The sequence below is a fragment of the Lissotriton vulgaris genome, chromosome 10 (assembly GCF_964263255.1).
Source record: "Lissotriton vulgaris chromosome 10, aLisVul1.2, whole genome shotgun sequence".
NCBI lineage: Eukaryota > Metazoa > Chordata > Amphibia > Caudata > Salamandridae > Lissotriton > Lissotriton vulgaris.
This window is the reverse complement of record NC_141698.1, coordinates 14909658-14928001: the sequence shown is the minus strand read 5'-3', so window position 1 is coordinate 14928001 and position 18344 is coordinate 14909658. Positions and strand designations below refer to the sequence as shown.

The 18344-nt window shown below is 46.1% G+C and overlaps 1 protein-coding gene across 2 annotated transcripts in view; it reads right to left on the bottom strand.

Annotated features, from left to right (window-relative positions):
• Positions 1–18344, bottom strand: part of SRPK3 (SRSF protein kinase 3) — a 120349-nt gene that overhangs the window by 74274 nt on the left and 27731 nt on the right. The window contains exons 3-6 of one of the 2 annotated variants that reach the window (XM_086940229.1): positions 16173–16330; positions 10479–10587; positions 9912–9999; positions 9392–9479 (exon numbers count right to left, since the gene is read on the bottom strand). In XM_086940229.1, coding sequence (XP_086796355.1) covers positions 9392–9479; positions 9912–9999; positions 10479–10587; positions 16173–16330 — 443 coding nt within the window. The remainder of the gene's footprint in view (positions 1–9391; positions 9480–9911; positions 10000–10478; positions 10588–16172; positions 16331–18344) is intronic. The other variant, XM_086940228.1, reaches the window with a different exon arrangement.

Here is an 18344-nt window from a genome sequence, read left to right as displayed (position 1 = left end):
ATAAAAGCAGCCGTACTTACGCAACACAGTGTCGGGTAAGCAGCATACGCCAGAACTGGAGGTCCGCGCCTTGGCACCAAGTGCCAGGGTACAACCTGGCACCTCAGGAATAGCACTGGAGAGGCATTCTGGGTCTGCCCGCACCCTGGCATCGCTCACCCAGTAAAATTAATGTGCACAGGGATGCCCCGGGAATATGATGCAGTTACAAGTTGTATGTGGTCCATGCCCCTGGGATTCACCGCTCCACGAGAGGGCACCATCTGCTGAAGGACGTGCACGTTGTTATAAAGCAGTTGTGCCAGCGCTGTGAACACGCATCTGGGACGCCTGTGCAGTGCTGTCCACTCTCTTGGAAATATGCACTGTTAGGATCTTCCGGTGCTCACAGCTGGGTCTGGAGATGCAGGCCGAGTGAGGCTGAAAAACTTCACACCGCCCCGACTCTGAACGTGTCTGTGCAGAGACTCGGAACAGATCCCGGGGCTAGTTAGTTCGAAACACTGATGACAACAAATCACAAGACATCAAAGACAAAAGGGGGTTTAAAGCAGTGATGGGGAGGGAATGATTTATGGATGGAGCAAGCATTGACGGGAAGGAGAAGGTGGGGTAAAAGCTTTGAAACATGCACACTCGCTAGCTTGCTCAATTGCCGAAGTAAATAAATATTCAAATATAAAGGAGAAACATGTTTTTTAGCTGCCACAAAAACATAAGGGGAAGCACGGTGCCGTTCAATTGCTACAAAAGCACGAGGAACAAAATAATAAATAAGCTTGCATCAACACAAGCAGGAAATAAAGGAAAATAAATTGCCCCCAAAAACAAACACATAAGCCTCAAAGTGCAAAGATACCAGTAATTAGGCAGTTCTCCTTGGGAGGAAACAAAGCACAACAAGCATTTGTAATGCAATAGGTCTCGCATTAGGAAAGTTTGAGGTATTGGTATTGCAAATGACAAATATTTTATTTATGTGTCTGTATTGAAAGTAGCGAAATTATTAGCTTTGTTATTTACAATGCCAATATTTTTAACTTTTGCAAACGTGACACCTATGGCATTCTAATGCAATATGTTTTGTATTTACATGACTTTGAAGTATCAATATTATAAATAACAATGGCTTTTATTTTTAGTAATAATTAATACTTAAATAAAAGTTATTGTAATGTTTAGTGGCAATAGCTTAAAGTTTTGTAAATAACTTATGGGAAGATTATGTTCAGTGTATTTAACTGTGAGGAAAATCCAAGAACATAAGTGAAATATTACCATTATTTTGTAACATTTCTAATAAAGCTTAAAACATTGAGAGAACATCTTAGAACCAGTTGTTGTTGATTGGTTGCAAAGAGTGATGCTGTGGCGTTCAGTGATGCTGTGGCCTTCTGTGTTGCTGAGTGATGCTGTGGTTTTCAGTGGTGTTGGGTGATGCTGTGGCCTTTAGTGGTGCTGAGTGATGCTGTGGCCTTCAGTGGTGCTCAGTGATGATGTGGCCTTCAGTGTTGCGGAGTGATGCTGTGGCATTAAGTGTTGCTGTTTTGTTGAGTGATGCGGTGGCGTTGAGTGATGCGGTGGTGTTGAGTGGTGCTGTGGCGTTGAGTGGAGCTATGGCGTTGAGTGGAGCTATGGCGTTGAGTGTCTGGGAGGGGGGGGAGAACGTGCAGATGAATGAGAGAGAAGCTATGGTGTGCGTGTTGCCATGCGTGAATGGAAGAGAGACTGGGAGTGTGGGGGGTGGGAGAGAGAGTCTGTGGGCTGTTTGAGTTTGGTGTGCGTGTTTCCGCGAGTGAAAGGCAGGAAGAGCTCGACCCGAATATATCAGAGGACTTTCATAAGCACCAGGCAGTTGTATTACAGAGGGACACATTCATTTCTAGGCACAGGGAGATTGCGTGATTTGCCAAGAATCACGGGATGGTGAGTGTCCCTGCCGAGACGTGTTTGCGTGTTTGAGCAGATGAATGAGAGAGAAGCTATGGTGGGCGTGTTGCCGTGCGTGAATGGGAGAGAGTCTGGGGGGGGGGGGGGGGGGGTGGGAGAACGTGCAGATGAATGAGAGAGAAGCTATGGTGTGCGTGTTGCCGTGCGTGAATGGAAGAGAGACTGGGAGTGTGGGGGGTGGGAGAGAGAGTCTGTGGGCTGTTTGAGTTTGGTGTGCGTGTTTCCACGAGTGAAAGGCAGAGATTGCGTGATTTGCCAAGAATCACAGGATGGTGAGTGTCCCTGCCGAGACGTGTTTGCGTGTTTGACTGCGGAGGAAAAGTGGGAGGGAACACGGCCTGGGGGAAGCTGGCTGGGGAGGGGGAGGAGAAATCCGAGTAAGGCTGTGGAACAGATGGCTGGGCAGAAATGCGAGTCACGGTAAGGGGAGCCTTTGAAGAGCAAGGCAGGGGGATAGAAGCGCGGTCACGAGCACGTGCACTTCTACAAATCCGGATCGTAAAAGTCAGCTTTGTAGATGGGCGGCAATAGGTCTCTCTGCGAGACCTAACAAAAATGTAGAGGCCAGTAGGCCCGATGAAGCTTCCTGTAGCTAGAACAGGCCCTATGTTTTTAGAGGGGACGGGGGCCATGTGGCCCTCCCCCCGAGACTTCTTAGGCCGTGGGGCCCCGTTCCCCAGGGCCACTACTAAAAATAAAGGGGGGGCATGTGGATGGTGGTCCAGTCTTCCTGGCTGTGAGTGGGTCTGTGGATGGCATTGTAGGGGCTGGTGGTCTAGAGTACTGTGGATGGCGGTGCAGCAGACCTGGCTGGGAGGGTCTGTGGATGGTGATTGCTGGGAGGTATGTGGATGGTGATGGCTGGGGCCGTCTGTGGATGGTGATGGCTGGGGCGGTCTGTGGATGGTGATTGCTGGGAGGTCTGTGGATGGTGATGGCTGGGGCGGTCTGTGGATGGTGATGGCTGGGGCGGTCTGTGGATGGTGATGGCTGGGAGGGTCTGTGGATGGTGATGGCTGGGAGGGTCTGTGGATGGTGATGGCTGGGGCGGTCTGTGGATGGTGATGGCTGGGAGGTCTGTGAATGGTGATGGCTGGGAGGTCTGTGGATGGTGATAGCTGGGAGGAAAATTAACAATCAGAGGGGGGAGAGAGAGAAATCAGAATGGATTCATTCTCCCTGGGCATATTTAAATAAACAGTTAGAATCCACTCCTTGAGATTAAGGGTGTCTCATCCACAGTGGGGAACACCTTTATGTTTTTAGGTCCCCTCACACACCAACAGGCCCCTTGGTGTCATGCTTCATCATCTGGGTCATCGTACCCCTCTACGGGGTACGGCGTGTTGCGACCTACGGAGACGTGGGAGCACTTGTTAGACTATGTGTGGTGTAATATTTTACAAAAAACACACTAGACTCACTGACACACAACATAGAGCACACACACTTAATGAGGAAATTTTTGATCAGATGTTTTCAAATCATTTCCTGGTCGTAACACTATTGTTGGTAAAGAGGGAAAGGACAAAGTTTGTGTTATATCCCTGTAAAGTGAGGAGGAAAAATGTAAATTTCATGCCATTACATATTTACAACATACTGTTTTGGAGTTGTAGATAAACCTCATGAGCCAAAACGTCAGGATCTGGTGTGCTAAATAGCACCTGTCTGAGAAAGAAACCGGGGTTTTATACCTTTTCCCGGTTTCAAAATTCCTTCTGGCATTATCACCGAAGCCACGTAGGGATCGATCGGGAGGTATTTCCTCGTAGAAATCGTGAGTAGAAAGGTCTGATGATTGTGAGCACTGCCACCACTACATGAATGTAAGTTAAACCAAGACCTGAATATGCCTTTCTTTCTCAAACAGGTGCTAGTTAGCACACCAGATCCTGTGTGTGCTCTATGTTGTGTGTCAGTGAGTTTTTTGTAAAATATTTTTATCCCACTATAAGCACTGGAATACAGCTATAGTATGTCACCTGTAACCACTGGACATTTTACCTATGGATATGGAGAGAGAGACCACCAGAAAAAATTTTTTTGTCTTCTTTCCTTTACAGGTTGATCTATAGACAACGTCTTTTTTTGCTAGGTACATTACTTTTACCTGCACTGTAATTTTTCCTCACTTTTATTAGAAAATTCTGGTATTAGTTAGAGAAACGTGAGTAAGGTGGGGATTTGTGCACCCCGTCCTGAAGAAGGTGCTTCTGGCACCGAAACATGTCGACGCACACAAAAAGGAGGTAACGCACATTGTCAGCGTAGTGACCTCCCACCTTCATTTTTAACAGCACCAGCCCGGGGGCTTATTAAATAATTTTTAGTCACCCCACGAGCCAGGTTCTTTTTAACTATCACTATTTCCCAAACCCCACAATACACTCACATTTATTCAAAATACCCCCTCACCAACACCACACATAGTCTAACAAGTGCTCCCACGTCTCCGTAGGTCGCAGCACGCTGTACCCCGTAGAGGGGTACGATAGCTGGGAGGGTCTGTGGATGGTGAATGCTGGGAGGTCTGTGGATGGTGAATGCTGGGAGGTCTGTGGATGGTGATGGCTGGGAGGGTCTGTGGATGGTGATGGCTGGGAGGGTCTGTGGATGGTGATGGCTGGGAGGGTCTGTGGATGGTGATGGCTGGGAGGGTCTGTGGATGGTGATGGCTGGGGCGGGCTGGGAGGGTCTGTGGATGGTGATGGCTGGGGCGGTCTGTGGATGGTGATGGCTGGGAGGTCTGTGGATGGTGATGGCTGGGAGGTCTGTGGATGGTGATGGCTGGGAGGGTCTGTGGATGGTGATGGCTGGGAGGGTCTGTGGATGGTGATGGCTGGGAGGGTCTGTGGATGGTGATGGCTGGGAGGGTCTGTGGATGGTGATGGCTAGGGCGGTCTGTGGATGGTGATTGCTGGGAGGACTGTGGATGGTGATTGCTGGGAGGTCTGTGGATGGTGATTGCTGGGAGGCCTGTGGATGGTGATTGCTGGGAGGTCTGTGGATGGTGATGGCTGGGAGGGTCTGTGGATGGTGATGGCTGGGAGGGTCTGTGGATGGTGATGGCTGGGAGGGTCTGTGGATGGTGATGGCTAGGGCGGTCTGTGGATGGCGATTGCTGGGAGGTCTGTGGATGGTGATTGCTGGGAGGTATGTGGATGGTGATTGCTGGGAGGTCTGTGGATGGTGATGGCTGGGAGGTCTGTGGATGGTGATGGCTGGGGCGGTCTGTGGATGGTGATTGCTGGGAGGTCTGTGGATGGTGATGGCTGGGAGGTCTGTGGATGGTGATGGCTGGGAGGTCTGTGGATGGTGATGGCTGGGCGGTCTGCGGATGGTGATTGCTGGGAGGGTCTGTGGATGGTGATAGCTGGGAGGGTCTGTGGATGGTGACGGCTGGGCGGTCTGTGGATGGTGATGGCTGGGCGGTCTGTGGATGCTGAAATAGGAGCCCCCCGCTGTGGGGTGGTGCAGCTCGTCTGACTCCAGCTGAGTGCACTCTCCCCTGTCCCTGCCCTTGAGTCTGTGCTGCATCCTCGGCTCCTGTCTATCTCACCGAGGGGTGTTAACGAGAGCCGGAGGCGGCTCTCGCTGTGTGTTCTGGAGGGGCACGGAGCTCATCAGAGCAGTAATTACAGCAGAGCGGGAGGTGGGGGGGTGGGGTTCCGGGGAGTTGAGGAGGGGTGAGGGAGCCAGGGAAAGAGGGTAAGAGTGAGTGTACTGTATACACTGAAATAGAGCACACTGCTTCCCCTCGCGGCGCTATACTTCGGAGCAGACGGAGCATGAAACGGGGAGGAACTTTAAAGCAACGAAAGATGGGTTGAGATAAGGAAAGACTGCAGAAGGAACAACCGAGACAATAAGAGAATAATGAATTCTGTATATGGAGAGAGCGGACAAGAAAAAGAACAGAAGTAGAGAACGGGTAATAGGAGCAAATATGGGCGGACAATGCAGGAAACAGTGAAAAGAGAAGAAGGTGGATGAGAAGAAAGAATAAAAGATGGAGGAGAGGAAAAAAGGTCGTCAAAGACAGAGATAAAACAGAACATAGAAAGAACGCACGAAAAACAAGCAGCAATATCGAGAGGTGGTGGGGGCAGGGTTAAGGGTAGGCACAGGCTGGACAGGATGTGATCTGGACGCTTTGATGTGGTGTGCGAGGCGGGCAGAAAGGACGGCCGTGGGAAGAGAAGTATGGAGAGTGGTGCAGGCGGGGGGCGTGGAGCAAACCCTTTGAAGAGCGTTTGGCTGCCAGGGGGGCGGAGAAGCAGATTGCCTTCAAGGCAGGAGGCAGGCAGAAGGCTCGGGCAAGCTTGTGCACGAGAGCACATGCACTCGTCAAAATCCGGATCGTAAAAAGTCAGCTTTGTGGATGGACGGCAAAAGGTCTCTCTATGAGACCTAAAAATGAGGGGGGAGGAGCAAGGATTAACCAATAGCAAGCAAGCCTTTTTAAAAGACAATTGAAGTAACAAATAAAAAAGGCAATGGGCAGGGTGTAAGACCACAAAGTGTATGCAATATGTCTCGAAGAGACAGCAAAAGCACTGCCTAGGCTCAATCTAAAAAGAACTGGGGCTAATAGGTGTACTCCCATCATCTTCTTAAATGACTGTGGTTCTAAGACAGAGTGATCAAGGTTCAAGGCAGAGTCCTCCGAAGAGGTGTGGAGCTTGTGCCCGACACTTCTCTAGTCTAGAGGTAGAGAGATGGGCTTCTAGAGCTCAACATCAGACGACAGCTTGCTTACTGCCCATCACAATGAGGTATCTCTGCTTCTGGACCCACGAGGGTTTGAGTCACATACAGGGCACTAGAATTTATTGGCCAGGAGACAGATCTGCCAGAACTAAGCCTTATGAAAAGGGGGTGGATGGCTCAGAGGTGGTGAAGCTTGACTTTGAAAAGGGTCATCCATGCCCAGGACATTTCCTCCATAACCAAATCTGTGTACTAGACAAAACAAGTATGTACACTAGTAAGCAACACAAATATATGCAGTAGTAAGCAACACAAATATATACCCTAGTAAGCAACACATGTATGTACACTAGTAAGCAACACATGTATGTACACTAGTAAGCAACACATGTATGTACACTAGTAAGCAACACAAGTATGTACACAAGTATGTGCACTAGTAAGCAACACAAGTATGTACACTAGTAAGCAACACAAGTATGTGCACTAGTAAGCAACACAAGTATGTACACTAGTAAGCAACACATGAATGTACACTAGTAAGGAACACATGTATGTACACAAGTATGTGCACTAGTAAGCAACACAAGTATGTACACTAGTAAGCAACACAAATATATACACTAGTAAGCAACACATGTATGTACACTAGTAAGCAACACATGTATGTACACTAGTAAGCAACACATGTATGTACACTAGTAAGCAACACAAGTATGTACACTAGTAAGCAACACAAATATATACACTAGTAAGCAACACATGTATGTACACTAGTAAGCAACACATGTATGTACACTAGTAAGCAACACATGTATGTACACTAGTAAGCAACACAAGTATGTGCACTAGTAAGCAACACAAATATATACACTAGTAAGCAACACATGAATGTACACTAGTAAGCAACACATGTATGTGCACTAGTAAGCAACACAAGTATGTACACTAGTAAGCAACACAAATATATACACTAGTAAGCAACACATGTATGTACACTAGTAAGCAACACATGTATGTACACTAGTAAGCAACACATGTATGTACACTAGTAAGCAACACAAGTATGTACACTAGTAAGCAACACAAATATATACACTAGTAAGCAACACATGTATGTACACTAGTAAGCAACACATGTATGTACACTAGTAAGCAACACATGTATGTACACTAGTAAGCAACACAAGTATGTGCACTAGTAAGCAACACAAGTATGTACACTAGTAAGCAACACAAATATATACACTAGTAAGCAACACATGAATGTACACTAGTAAGCAACACATGTATGTACACTAGTAAGCAACACAAGTATGTGCACTAGTAAGCAACACAAGTACGTACACTAGTAAGCAACACAAATATATACACTAGTAAGCAACACATGAATGTACACTAGTAAGCAACACATGTATGTACACTAGTAAGCAACACATGTATGTACACTAGTAAGCAACACAAGTATGTGCACTAGTAAGCAACACAAGTATGTACACTAGTAAGCAACACATGAATGTACACTAGTAAGCAACACAAATATATACACTAGTAAGCAACACATGAATGTACACTAGTAAGCAACACATGTATGTACACTAGTAAGCAACACAAGTATGTGCACTAGTAAGCAACACAAGTATGTACACTAGTAAGCAACACAAGTATGTACACTAGTAAGCAACACATGAATGTACAATAGTAAGCAACACAAGTATGTACACTATAAAGGAACACAAGTACGTACACTAGTAAGCACCACAAGTATGTACACTAGTAAGCAACACATGAATATACACTAGTAAGCAACACATGTATGTACACTAGTAAGCACCACAAGTATGTACACTAGTAAGCAACACAAGTATGTACACTAGTAAGCAACACAAGTATGTACACTAGTAAGCAACACAAATATGTACACCAGGCAATACAAATATGTACATTAAGCAACACAAACATGTACACTAGGCAAGACAAATATCTACAATAGGCAAGACATTTCTAGACTAGGCAATACAAATATGTACACTAGGAAACACTAGTAGGCAACACAAGTAAGTACACTAGAAACATAGCACCTATACTAGGCAACACAAATATCTTCACAAGCAACACATATCTACACCAAGCAAGGCAACATCTCTGCCTGGTTGCGGGAATATATCTCCGTGTAGTGTTAAAGGCGCTGAGGATGAGGGCATCATTTGCAACAGAGAAATTAAGGACATTACAAAGGTAGTCCACTCTCAAGGATGACGATTCCATTGTATCATTCAAGACAACAAACTGGCGGCCCCACAAACTACAAGCAGGGATAATATTTAATGGAAATGAACAAAAAATGAAAACTTTGCTGCACAAATGTGCCAGAACAGCTAGCATCGGAGGAAACTGAAAATACAATCTCGAGTGATGTCTGAAACTGAGAATACCAGCTGGAATCGCACTGCTATCTGAAGCCAGGTACAGGGGAGATTTGCCATTTTATTAGGGAAGAGCTTAAAGAATCTCTTTTCACTATGGGCCACTTCACATTTCGGAAGGATTCGATTGACAAGGTTTTGCAGTAAGGTTTTGCGAATGAACACATTCTACAAGCCAGGGTTCCCCTTCTCCTACCTTTTGAAAGACCTTAGTTTATAAAGGAAGTGAAAGATACATGCATATACTTCTGAATGAGCACAAATAGGACTTTTAAATAAGAGTTTAGAAATAGAAAGGATATGAACTCCGTTCACTCCAGAGATTTTGAAGTCGTCGATCAGCTGCACGATTGTCTCTCTCTTTGGGTCGCTGGGATCGCTGTCCCGCACCTGCGAAGAGGAAGAAAACATTGAAAACCGTGATGAGGTTACGGCAGAAAATCATTCGCTCAAGTCACAATGCCTGGTAAAGGCTGCGACAGACAGTGAATACAGAAGTTAATTATTTTCTTAATTCAGGAACTGTTAAAGAAAAGAGAAAAAATGCTTCTGAGAGATCAGCTCATTTTAAGGTAACTTAATCTGATGCCCACAAAGGTGGATGGAAACTTTCTAAGGTTAACTATCTGTGCAGAATCTCTTGTAAACAAATCGAATTTACAACTAAACAACAGAGACTTCCTTCATAACCCCAGAGCTCTTGTAAGTAGCACATGAGAAGAGAGTCTGAATGGGAGGTCTGTAACCACAAGCATCTACACCTCGCAAATGATGAACTGGTGCAAAGGGCCCAATGCACGCCCAGGCACACGCGGGACTCACACATTTCAGAAGCTTGATCTCATCGATGGCCGTCTCGGTATAGTGAACGGCACTCTTCACCACCTTCAGGGCCACAAACCGCTTCCTCCTGGAAAACAAACAACAGATACGAGAGGTCGGGGTTAGGCCAGCCTTCAGTGACCCCTGGAGAACATCTTGTAGAAAGAACCCGGGACACCTAAACATTGACCGAAAGAGTAACTCCAGCTTAATGGTACATGTGAAGACAAAAACATACAAAGGACTGAAGATCCACACACCAGCTCAGAGAAATCTGAAGACCAATGAACACACGCTCAAGCATAAATGCATAAATACGGAGACACAGGACAATATTAAAGTGCCCCGACAGCATTCAAAGACATGCAACTAGACACAACCTTCCCAAAGGCTAGCCAAGGTCCAACATGGGACGTGCCCAGCTACAGCCATCCTTAAACATACAAACTCATTGAATAAATAGGGACAGGGGAGAAGGAATAAGCACAAACCAGGAAGGGAAGCGCAGTAGTAAGAAAACAGATAAACAAAAGGGAATCTACAGAGCAGGAATCAGGCGGTACTTACTGGATATCCCAACACAGCCACACAGTGGAGAAGTGGCCCCACCCAAGTTTCCGCACCACGTGGTATCTTCCATTGAAGAGGTCACCAATCTTCACAGGGTAGTACCCACCTGGATGAGAAAAGAACGTACGATATGTACAACGGCAAAAGCACTTACAGGACTTAAGTAATTTAACATAGAAACCTGGGTGATGCAGCACAATCGCCCAAAACATCTACTGTGAGACAAAACCCCTCAACAAACAAGTATCCCTTCTAGCAACTCCATGAACTTGCACAGGAAAGTCATTCTATGAGCAACAAATCTAAAGTATTTGGAAGGGAGCATTTCTCACTTACCATTACAATGTTTTACCAGCAAGAGCATCTTCTACATACACAGAATATTATGCACCGGTTTCAGGTTTTTTTTTAAAACTGTAAATGTCCTGAAAGGGACACACTCCTCTTTTGTTTTCGCGGCTTTGCGTCATTCTTATTAGTTTGTGTTTTTGTATCTTAAGTGGAAAAAGTGGAGCTAGTAAGAAACTGGCTAATTAGTTGAGGGGTGCATACCCACCTCAAGAAATAAACACAGCCCTTGTCATGGTGACACACTAAAGTCACTTAATGAACCGGAGCTTCACTCTCTGGTATCCTGGCAAAGACCAGATGGGCTAAACCTAAAAGCAACGTGTAAAGTATTTATGCGGCACTAAAAACAAAAAAACAAAAAGAATCCCCAAACAAACTAGAAAAACTATGTAAAATCTAACAAAAAAACTAACATCCAATAAAAGGAAATTTTCTAAATTTTAAGTATAAATAGTGGCAAGAGCACAATGTGCCAACGATCGTCAAATTTTTTGTTTTTGAGTTTTATATAGAACAAACTCGAGCCGAAGATATCAGAGCGCTTTACATGAGCACCAGTTGCGTTACAGAGACATTCATTTTTTTGTTGGGCACGGGGAGATTAAATGATTTGCCCAGAATCACAGGATGCTGAGTGTCCCTGCCGAGACTCAAAGCCAGTTCCACATCTTGGAGGTTGACCACCCTACAAGTTAGGCCACATCATCTCAATGGTTGTGGTAGCACAGAACTTAGGCACAATTTGACATTGAACACGATAGACCGTGGGTCGAATACACTAACCAGTTCTGTCCTGGTCAAAGGTTTTACCTTCTGACTTTAGTGCTTGAAGATTTAATCCACCTCAGGAGTACACCTCTAAAGCCCCTCAGGGATCAGGGGAGGCCTTTAGAGATTCACAGGGTGGCAGGCTAGGCAAACAGGAGGGTCCAGCCCAGGTCCATTGCCACTCGTCAGCTCGCCAGTTGCAGGAAAAAGCCTCTTGTAGGTTGATGTAGATTGAACAGGAGGTTGATCCCATAACCTTTGTAGTCCACTTATTTGTCCTGTGTACAAGAAGGAAAGCAGATCCAGTCTTCTAGGCTCTTCTCAGGTTTCAGACAGCAGGTTCAGTTCTCTACTGATGTTCCACAAGTCCAGGAGTGGTTTGAAGTGGGTACCTGGAGATGCCACATGTATATCCGCCACGAGCCAGTGGACGGGAATTACCCCCGAGGATGTCCTAATCAATGGGGTAAAGGTTCCTGGGAGTAACCCTACCCAATTAAGGCCTTTTCAAGTTGGCCGAAGTCATTTGCAGCACTAAATTTGGTTCCTGATGGTGTGTGTGTGGTGTGTACTATGGTAATCCTACTGTCCTCCCACACCTAGCACTAAAATCAAGTTTAGGCGGTCCCTGTACCCCCAAAAACTCAGAGACAGAAGTCTTGTAGGACAAAGCTGAGCTTTTAGCAACCGAACAGTGGATACACAAATTGTTTTGCCATTCTGTTTCTCTCCTTTGAAGTGCGTCCCAAATGTCATTGGAAAATACTCTGCAGGTCTGTAAAGCAGGTCTTGATCCTTCAACAGGATCGGACACTGTGATGTCAACAAGAGGCCCCCTGTGATGGAGCCTGGTCTGACTAAGGAGTCAATAGAAGGGTGTAGGCCTGTGTGTTAGCTACTTCTTTTTGTGACAGGGTAGGCCTCTTCGGAGCTACTCAATGCTATCCTTTCAAGGGCAGAACACCACTTTCCCACACACAAGACCTTTCGTCCCTGTCCGGGAAGCATCTTATTCACACCCACTGATATGCTAATTATTGGCTGGCAGAAGGGAGAGAGCAAAATGCAAATTTTGCTTCTTAGGACTACAGCCAGACAAAGGCGACTTTTAAAAAGTCATCTTTCCAAAATATGTATTACAAATCAGTCTTCATCTGTGAATTGGGCTTATAGTAAATATTTCAAAAACTCCAAAAATGAAATTTGTAGCTGTGGACTGAGTGGAGATAACAATTATTAAACTTAATGATATATCCCAATGTTTCCTATGGAACAGCCAGCCCTGCTGCAGTGAAAATAGCTTTAAAGTGCTAGTCACTGTAAGGACATGTTTAACATAAGCCTTTACATGTCCTACTTTTAAATACCACGCACAATGCCTTAATGGGAATTAAGGCTTACTTAGGGTAGACTTATAAATACTTAAAAGGTTTTTGGTCTGTCAAAAAGGGGCACTTTAATTTACAGTTAAATCCTGCACAGCCAGGCTACTGGTAGCAGTCCTGTTTACATTGTCACTGAGTTGGATGGCAGAATAGATGCTGCAGTCCCATAGTGACATTCAACTTAAAGTCACTGGGTACCTCCTTGTACCATATACTAGGGATGTATAAGTAAGTTAAATATGCCAATCAGGAGTATACCAATTTTACAAGGTGGAGCACAAGCACAGGCTGGTTACCACTGGTAAGCATGGGTAAAAGACACAGAGTACCAGAGCAAGCATAAAGGCAAACAAATTCAGGGGTCACGTTGCATAGAGTGCAACATTTTCAATAGTGCTATTGAACCAGTATCTGGTACCAATGGGGATGCCGTTATGATCTTAAAGGCTTACTTTATAATCTTTCAAGATGCACTTTAATCTAGGGTAGAAATGGGTGTTTTATGTCAGCCCCGTAGGAAAGCACCAACCAAATGTCACTGGTATACAGATACTGACGCCATGACACTGGAGGGAGGCCAAGTCGACCTCCAAATCAAGGGATTTAGGCAAAAAGCCTATCACATCTTTGAAAGATGTGGTTACCAAGGCCAAACCAACTTCAGGGAGATCTAAGCCTGTTCTGTGAATTCAGAGACAGTACTATACTCCTTCCAGCACTGCTTGAACTAGGACAGGCACACACATGGAGAGGTCTTCTCTCGGACTCTCCTTTGGCAGTCGCCTTGAAGATCATCTCTGCCAGTTGCTCTCCTCGATCATACTTTAGCAAGCCTTCAATCCAGTGGTGACCTTTCCTTAATCGTTTCTGAGCCGGTCCCTTATGATGATGCTCAGAGGTCTTTTTTATTCTTGATCTTTTCTGGAAATGGAGCTTTGGTATTGACTTCTCCTTTGCTGGCGCGGTGTGAGACTAAGGGCCTGATTACGATGCTGGCGGATGGGATGTGATCGATATCCCATCTGCTGTATTACAAGTTCCATTACATCCCAATCAGGTCCTAAGACTGTAGATGAGATAACTCTGCAAAAGGAGGGAAGAGCACCAGATGTTAGACGTACCGCGGTGCAGGCTGGATGTTGAGACAAAAAGAGACAGCTTGATTAATGGGGAGGTTGCCAATGTCAAGAGACTGCAAAATCGAAGAATACGCCAGCATCGAGCCAGAGTAACAACAACTTTGGATACCTATAGCAGAGAAGAGCAGAGAAGACACAAAGGAACAAAAGATAAGCCCTCAGATGTGCGAGATCTTGTTTTCTTTGGAGCAAAGGAGAGAACAGGCCTTGTCGTTTACATTCCATGAAATTCGAAGGAGCAGGAAAGAGTTCAATTAAAATACACTTGAGAATGGCTTTACTCAAGGAGACAAAAATGTCCAATTAGACATGCGTTCCCCTACAAACACTGTTGCATGGAATTACAGACCCAATGATTGTCAATTCCCTAAACTTCTTTGCTACCTTGAACACAGTGTCCTTGAGGGGAAAAAGAGCACATACATCATGCCTCCCCTTATCCACAAACAGCATTCCACAAAGGGTAATTAAAGAAAAAAAAGAAGCTCGTACTTTAGAGGTTTTTTTTTATTCCAATGGGCCGGCTTGTTGCCTTTAGAAGATCTCCTTTACGGATTCCCCATTACCAAAGACTTGTGCGTCACCTACTGTCTACTCTGCTCATTTTTCTTACAAATCTGAGGTGTATTCCTCCCTAAATGTAAATGTAAATGTGAGTATACTTGAAAAGCGCACTATCACCTAGAAGGTATCTTGGCGCTGTATACCGCTGTGGAACCCTTCCTGGCTTTCCTTGTGTGATGCCCCTTACTGGGCCCCTCCAAGGTGAGGCAAGGCATCCTAGCGCTTTCGGGGCCGTTGTGGAGATTAAGCAAGCTATTGCCCAGAGTTGCAGAGTGGGACCCATGATTAGAGTAGGCACCGAGGCGAGAATTATCGAGTCTGCGGACATTGAGCCCAAGACCCTGCCGCGTCGGGAATTTAACCCTGGTCCCGGGCCAGACCTCTGCCTCAGGGTCTGCTGCTCTAGTCAGTGAGCCACACTTCTCACTCAGTGAGAACAAATGCTCCCACACGGAGTACCCATGCACTCGTTATCTGCCTTCTGCACAATCTTCTCTGAGCACTGAGGGAAACACCCCACACTGATGAGCCCATGCGTATTCACTGGCTTCTTTCTAGATGAGGGAGAAAAGAAACCAGAATGTTAGCTGCTTTCTACACACTGACTCCAGGGAGCAGTGCAAAGTGCCAGGTCAAGGGTAAGAACGCAAAGTCTGAACTATGGGCAAAATTCAAACGAAAGAGGGATCTCAAGCCTCAGTCATCGCAAGTCCCTCCTGCTCTCACTGTGTGAGGAGGCCTTGGACTGGACCACCAGCTCGGAGTCGCGGAGATTGGTTCTGTGTGTGGAGGGGCTCTGCTAGGGAAGAGATGTAAAGAGTCCAGTCAGCTGCTGGGAAGCCTTCCTAGAGCACATCTGGACGAGAGGAGAAACCATATTCTCACACTGCACATCACTGCTTCACAACTTAAAATATATTCCAATTATTTTACAATTTTCCGGCAAGTTTTTAAATATTTTTATGCTTTACTATGTCAAAGCTTGTTCAACATCATCTACCATGATTTCATTACCCATACAAATGTTTACTCCTCCAATAAACATTTCGAAAACTTCAGAGCTTGGTGTAGTGTTTTTGGAAGTGGGAGAATCAGAATGTACACATGACTACCACAGAAATACCACCAAAGCATGAGGTCATTCTCCTCTTGAAGGCTAGAAAGACACCACATCAACTTCTAAAAAGAGCAGTCCAGCTCCATCCCATTCCTAAGCCGTGGACAAATCAATGCCTGATCCCAGAGCGGCGGATACGGTAAGCAGGTCTCAGGAGAGCGAGGTCGCAATGTTTCTAGCAGAGCGCTCTGAGATCAGAGCTTATAATTACTTATTGGGAAGGGAGGCAGCCGAGTCATCAGCGTGGCGGCCTTCCACAGCTGTTGTTGAGCATGAAGTAAATCTGTCAAGTTTGCAATCATATCCTGGCCATGCCCCCCCCCCCCCCCCCCCTTCTCCCCCTCGAGGATCCCTCCTTCGTTCATACCTACGCAGTAGTCACTTGGGTCTTCCTGCTCCTCATCATCAGAACCCAACAATCCCGTTTCAGGCACCACAGGAGTGGGGGGCGTAGAGGGGGGGCCTGGAATATAAGGCACTTCCTGGAGGAGGGGCAGTGCATCTTCGATTCGAGAGGGTTGGGGCCTGCAGGTGGAGAACAGAAGCAATGTTAGAGAGAAGTTTAAAAGCACAGGGAGGTTGAGCTGCACACGTACCATTGATAATCCTACCTTACCCGTGGGTACCCACACCAGCCAATGAACTGCCCACCCTTCACCAAGCTGATGCCTCCAATGACCCTTCAGTGTGAGCTGGGCTGGTCCTACAGCAGAAGGACCACAACAGATTTGCATATGGTCGGTCCCTGGTTTAAGTGGAATAAAGAGCAAACAAATGGTACACTGGAATGCAACTCGGGCGACCCATGGATGAGACTTCTGCATGCAGTCCAGCCATCACCTTTGCATTTCCATTGATGGTAGTATTTAATTATGGGCACTTGCCAGCGTGGCCCTAAGACTCTGCAGTGCTTTATGGTCACTGGAGACACCGCCTTGGCACAGGTTTCTTTATAATGACACTTTCCTCTGCGCCACTGACCATTAAACACCCCTTTAGCACCGTGTGAGGCACAAAGGCCCAGGTAAGCTTGGCGGAGTCCCCGGCCTCACTCAAGGCCCACCACGAGGGCCAGCTTTCTTCAGTGCTCTACAAGGTGTATCCCTTATCGGTCCCAAGCCTTGCCCAAGTGCTCTACACAAACACAGATTTAGAAAGGAGAGCTCAGGATTTTGAATCAAAAAACTGTTACATTAGCATTCTCCGATCTTAATATGTACTTTAATACACGCGCATGGCGAAAATGAGACACCAGATTATCGTTTCTAAATCTCCCTCTTGGTTCTTTGTGGTTGTTAGTGTGCCTGACGGGGAAGCACACAAAGAGATGCAGTGTTGGTGAGTTATCGGTGTCTGTTCTCCATCCCTCCTTCCGTGTGGTGCCACCGGACACACACACACATGTTGCAGTGCTCATGCATGCAGTATTTTATTTGTATTTATTTTTATTTATAGATTTTTATATAGCGCAAACGTGACCCTTGGGTATCCGAGCGCTTCACAGTTACATGGGTTACATTTGGAATATAGCGGGAATAGCTATATACAGTTATATCAAATATACAATGTATAATGGGTACATTTAGAATATAGCGGGTATATCAGTCTTGCTATATATAATAATCTGGTACATAATTCTCCTAGCAGTTTCGGCAAAACACTTATACAATAAAATACAATATACAATAAACACCGAGTTATATTTGGACCATAACAGGTATAGCAGCATTTTTTCTTCTTTCTAGGAACTTCTTAAGGAACAAGGTGTAACAGTGTAGTAGGGCACATGCGAGTTCTCCAGGGCCATCCACTAGGAACTGCCTGCATTAGTTAGCGTCTGTGGGGGCAGCTATAAACATATGACCTTCATCTCAAGCTCTGAGAACTTATCTTCTAGAAAGCAACAAAGACTTCAGTCAAAGCTTGAACCCCCAAAGATAGACAGACAAGCTCCTCAAAGATGCCTGACTGGGGCATGATAAGCCCTTCAAAGCTGCAGCTCGAAGCACATGGAGTGAAAACAGAAGGAAGGGCAGACGTGCATGTAAAGAACAGACTGATTGTGCATGTGGTCTCGCCTCTCTTTTGCTTGGTGAAAACAACTGGACTTGAGAGAAGCGGTGTGCCACCCTCTCACAGGGACCTACAGGGTCGAATTGCAGTCCTGGGGTCAAAACGAAATACACCTGATCTCATGGAAAGGGAATCCAGATAAGTACCTCAATATACAGTTTAGTAATATTGTACACATGGCATACACACACCCTGCCAGCCAAGAGGAGGGGTAGTCAAAGCGGGTGTACAGAGACCCGCAGACACCCGACAAGATGGGCAGTCGAGGTGGGTGCACGGAAACCCTCAAGCACCCGACAGGATGGGCGGTCAAGGCAGGGTGTACAGAGACCCTCAGACACCCAACAAGATAGGCGGGTGTACAGAGACCCGCAGACACCCGACAGGATGGGCGGATGTACAGAGACCCGAAGACGCCCAACAGGATGGGCGGCCGAGGCAGGGTGTACAGAGACCCGCGGACACC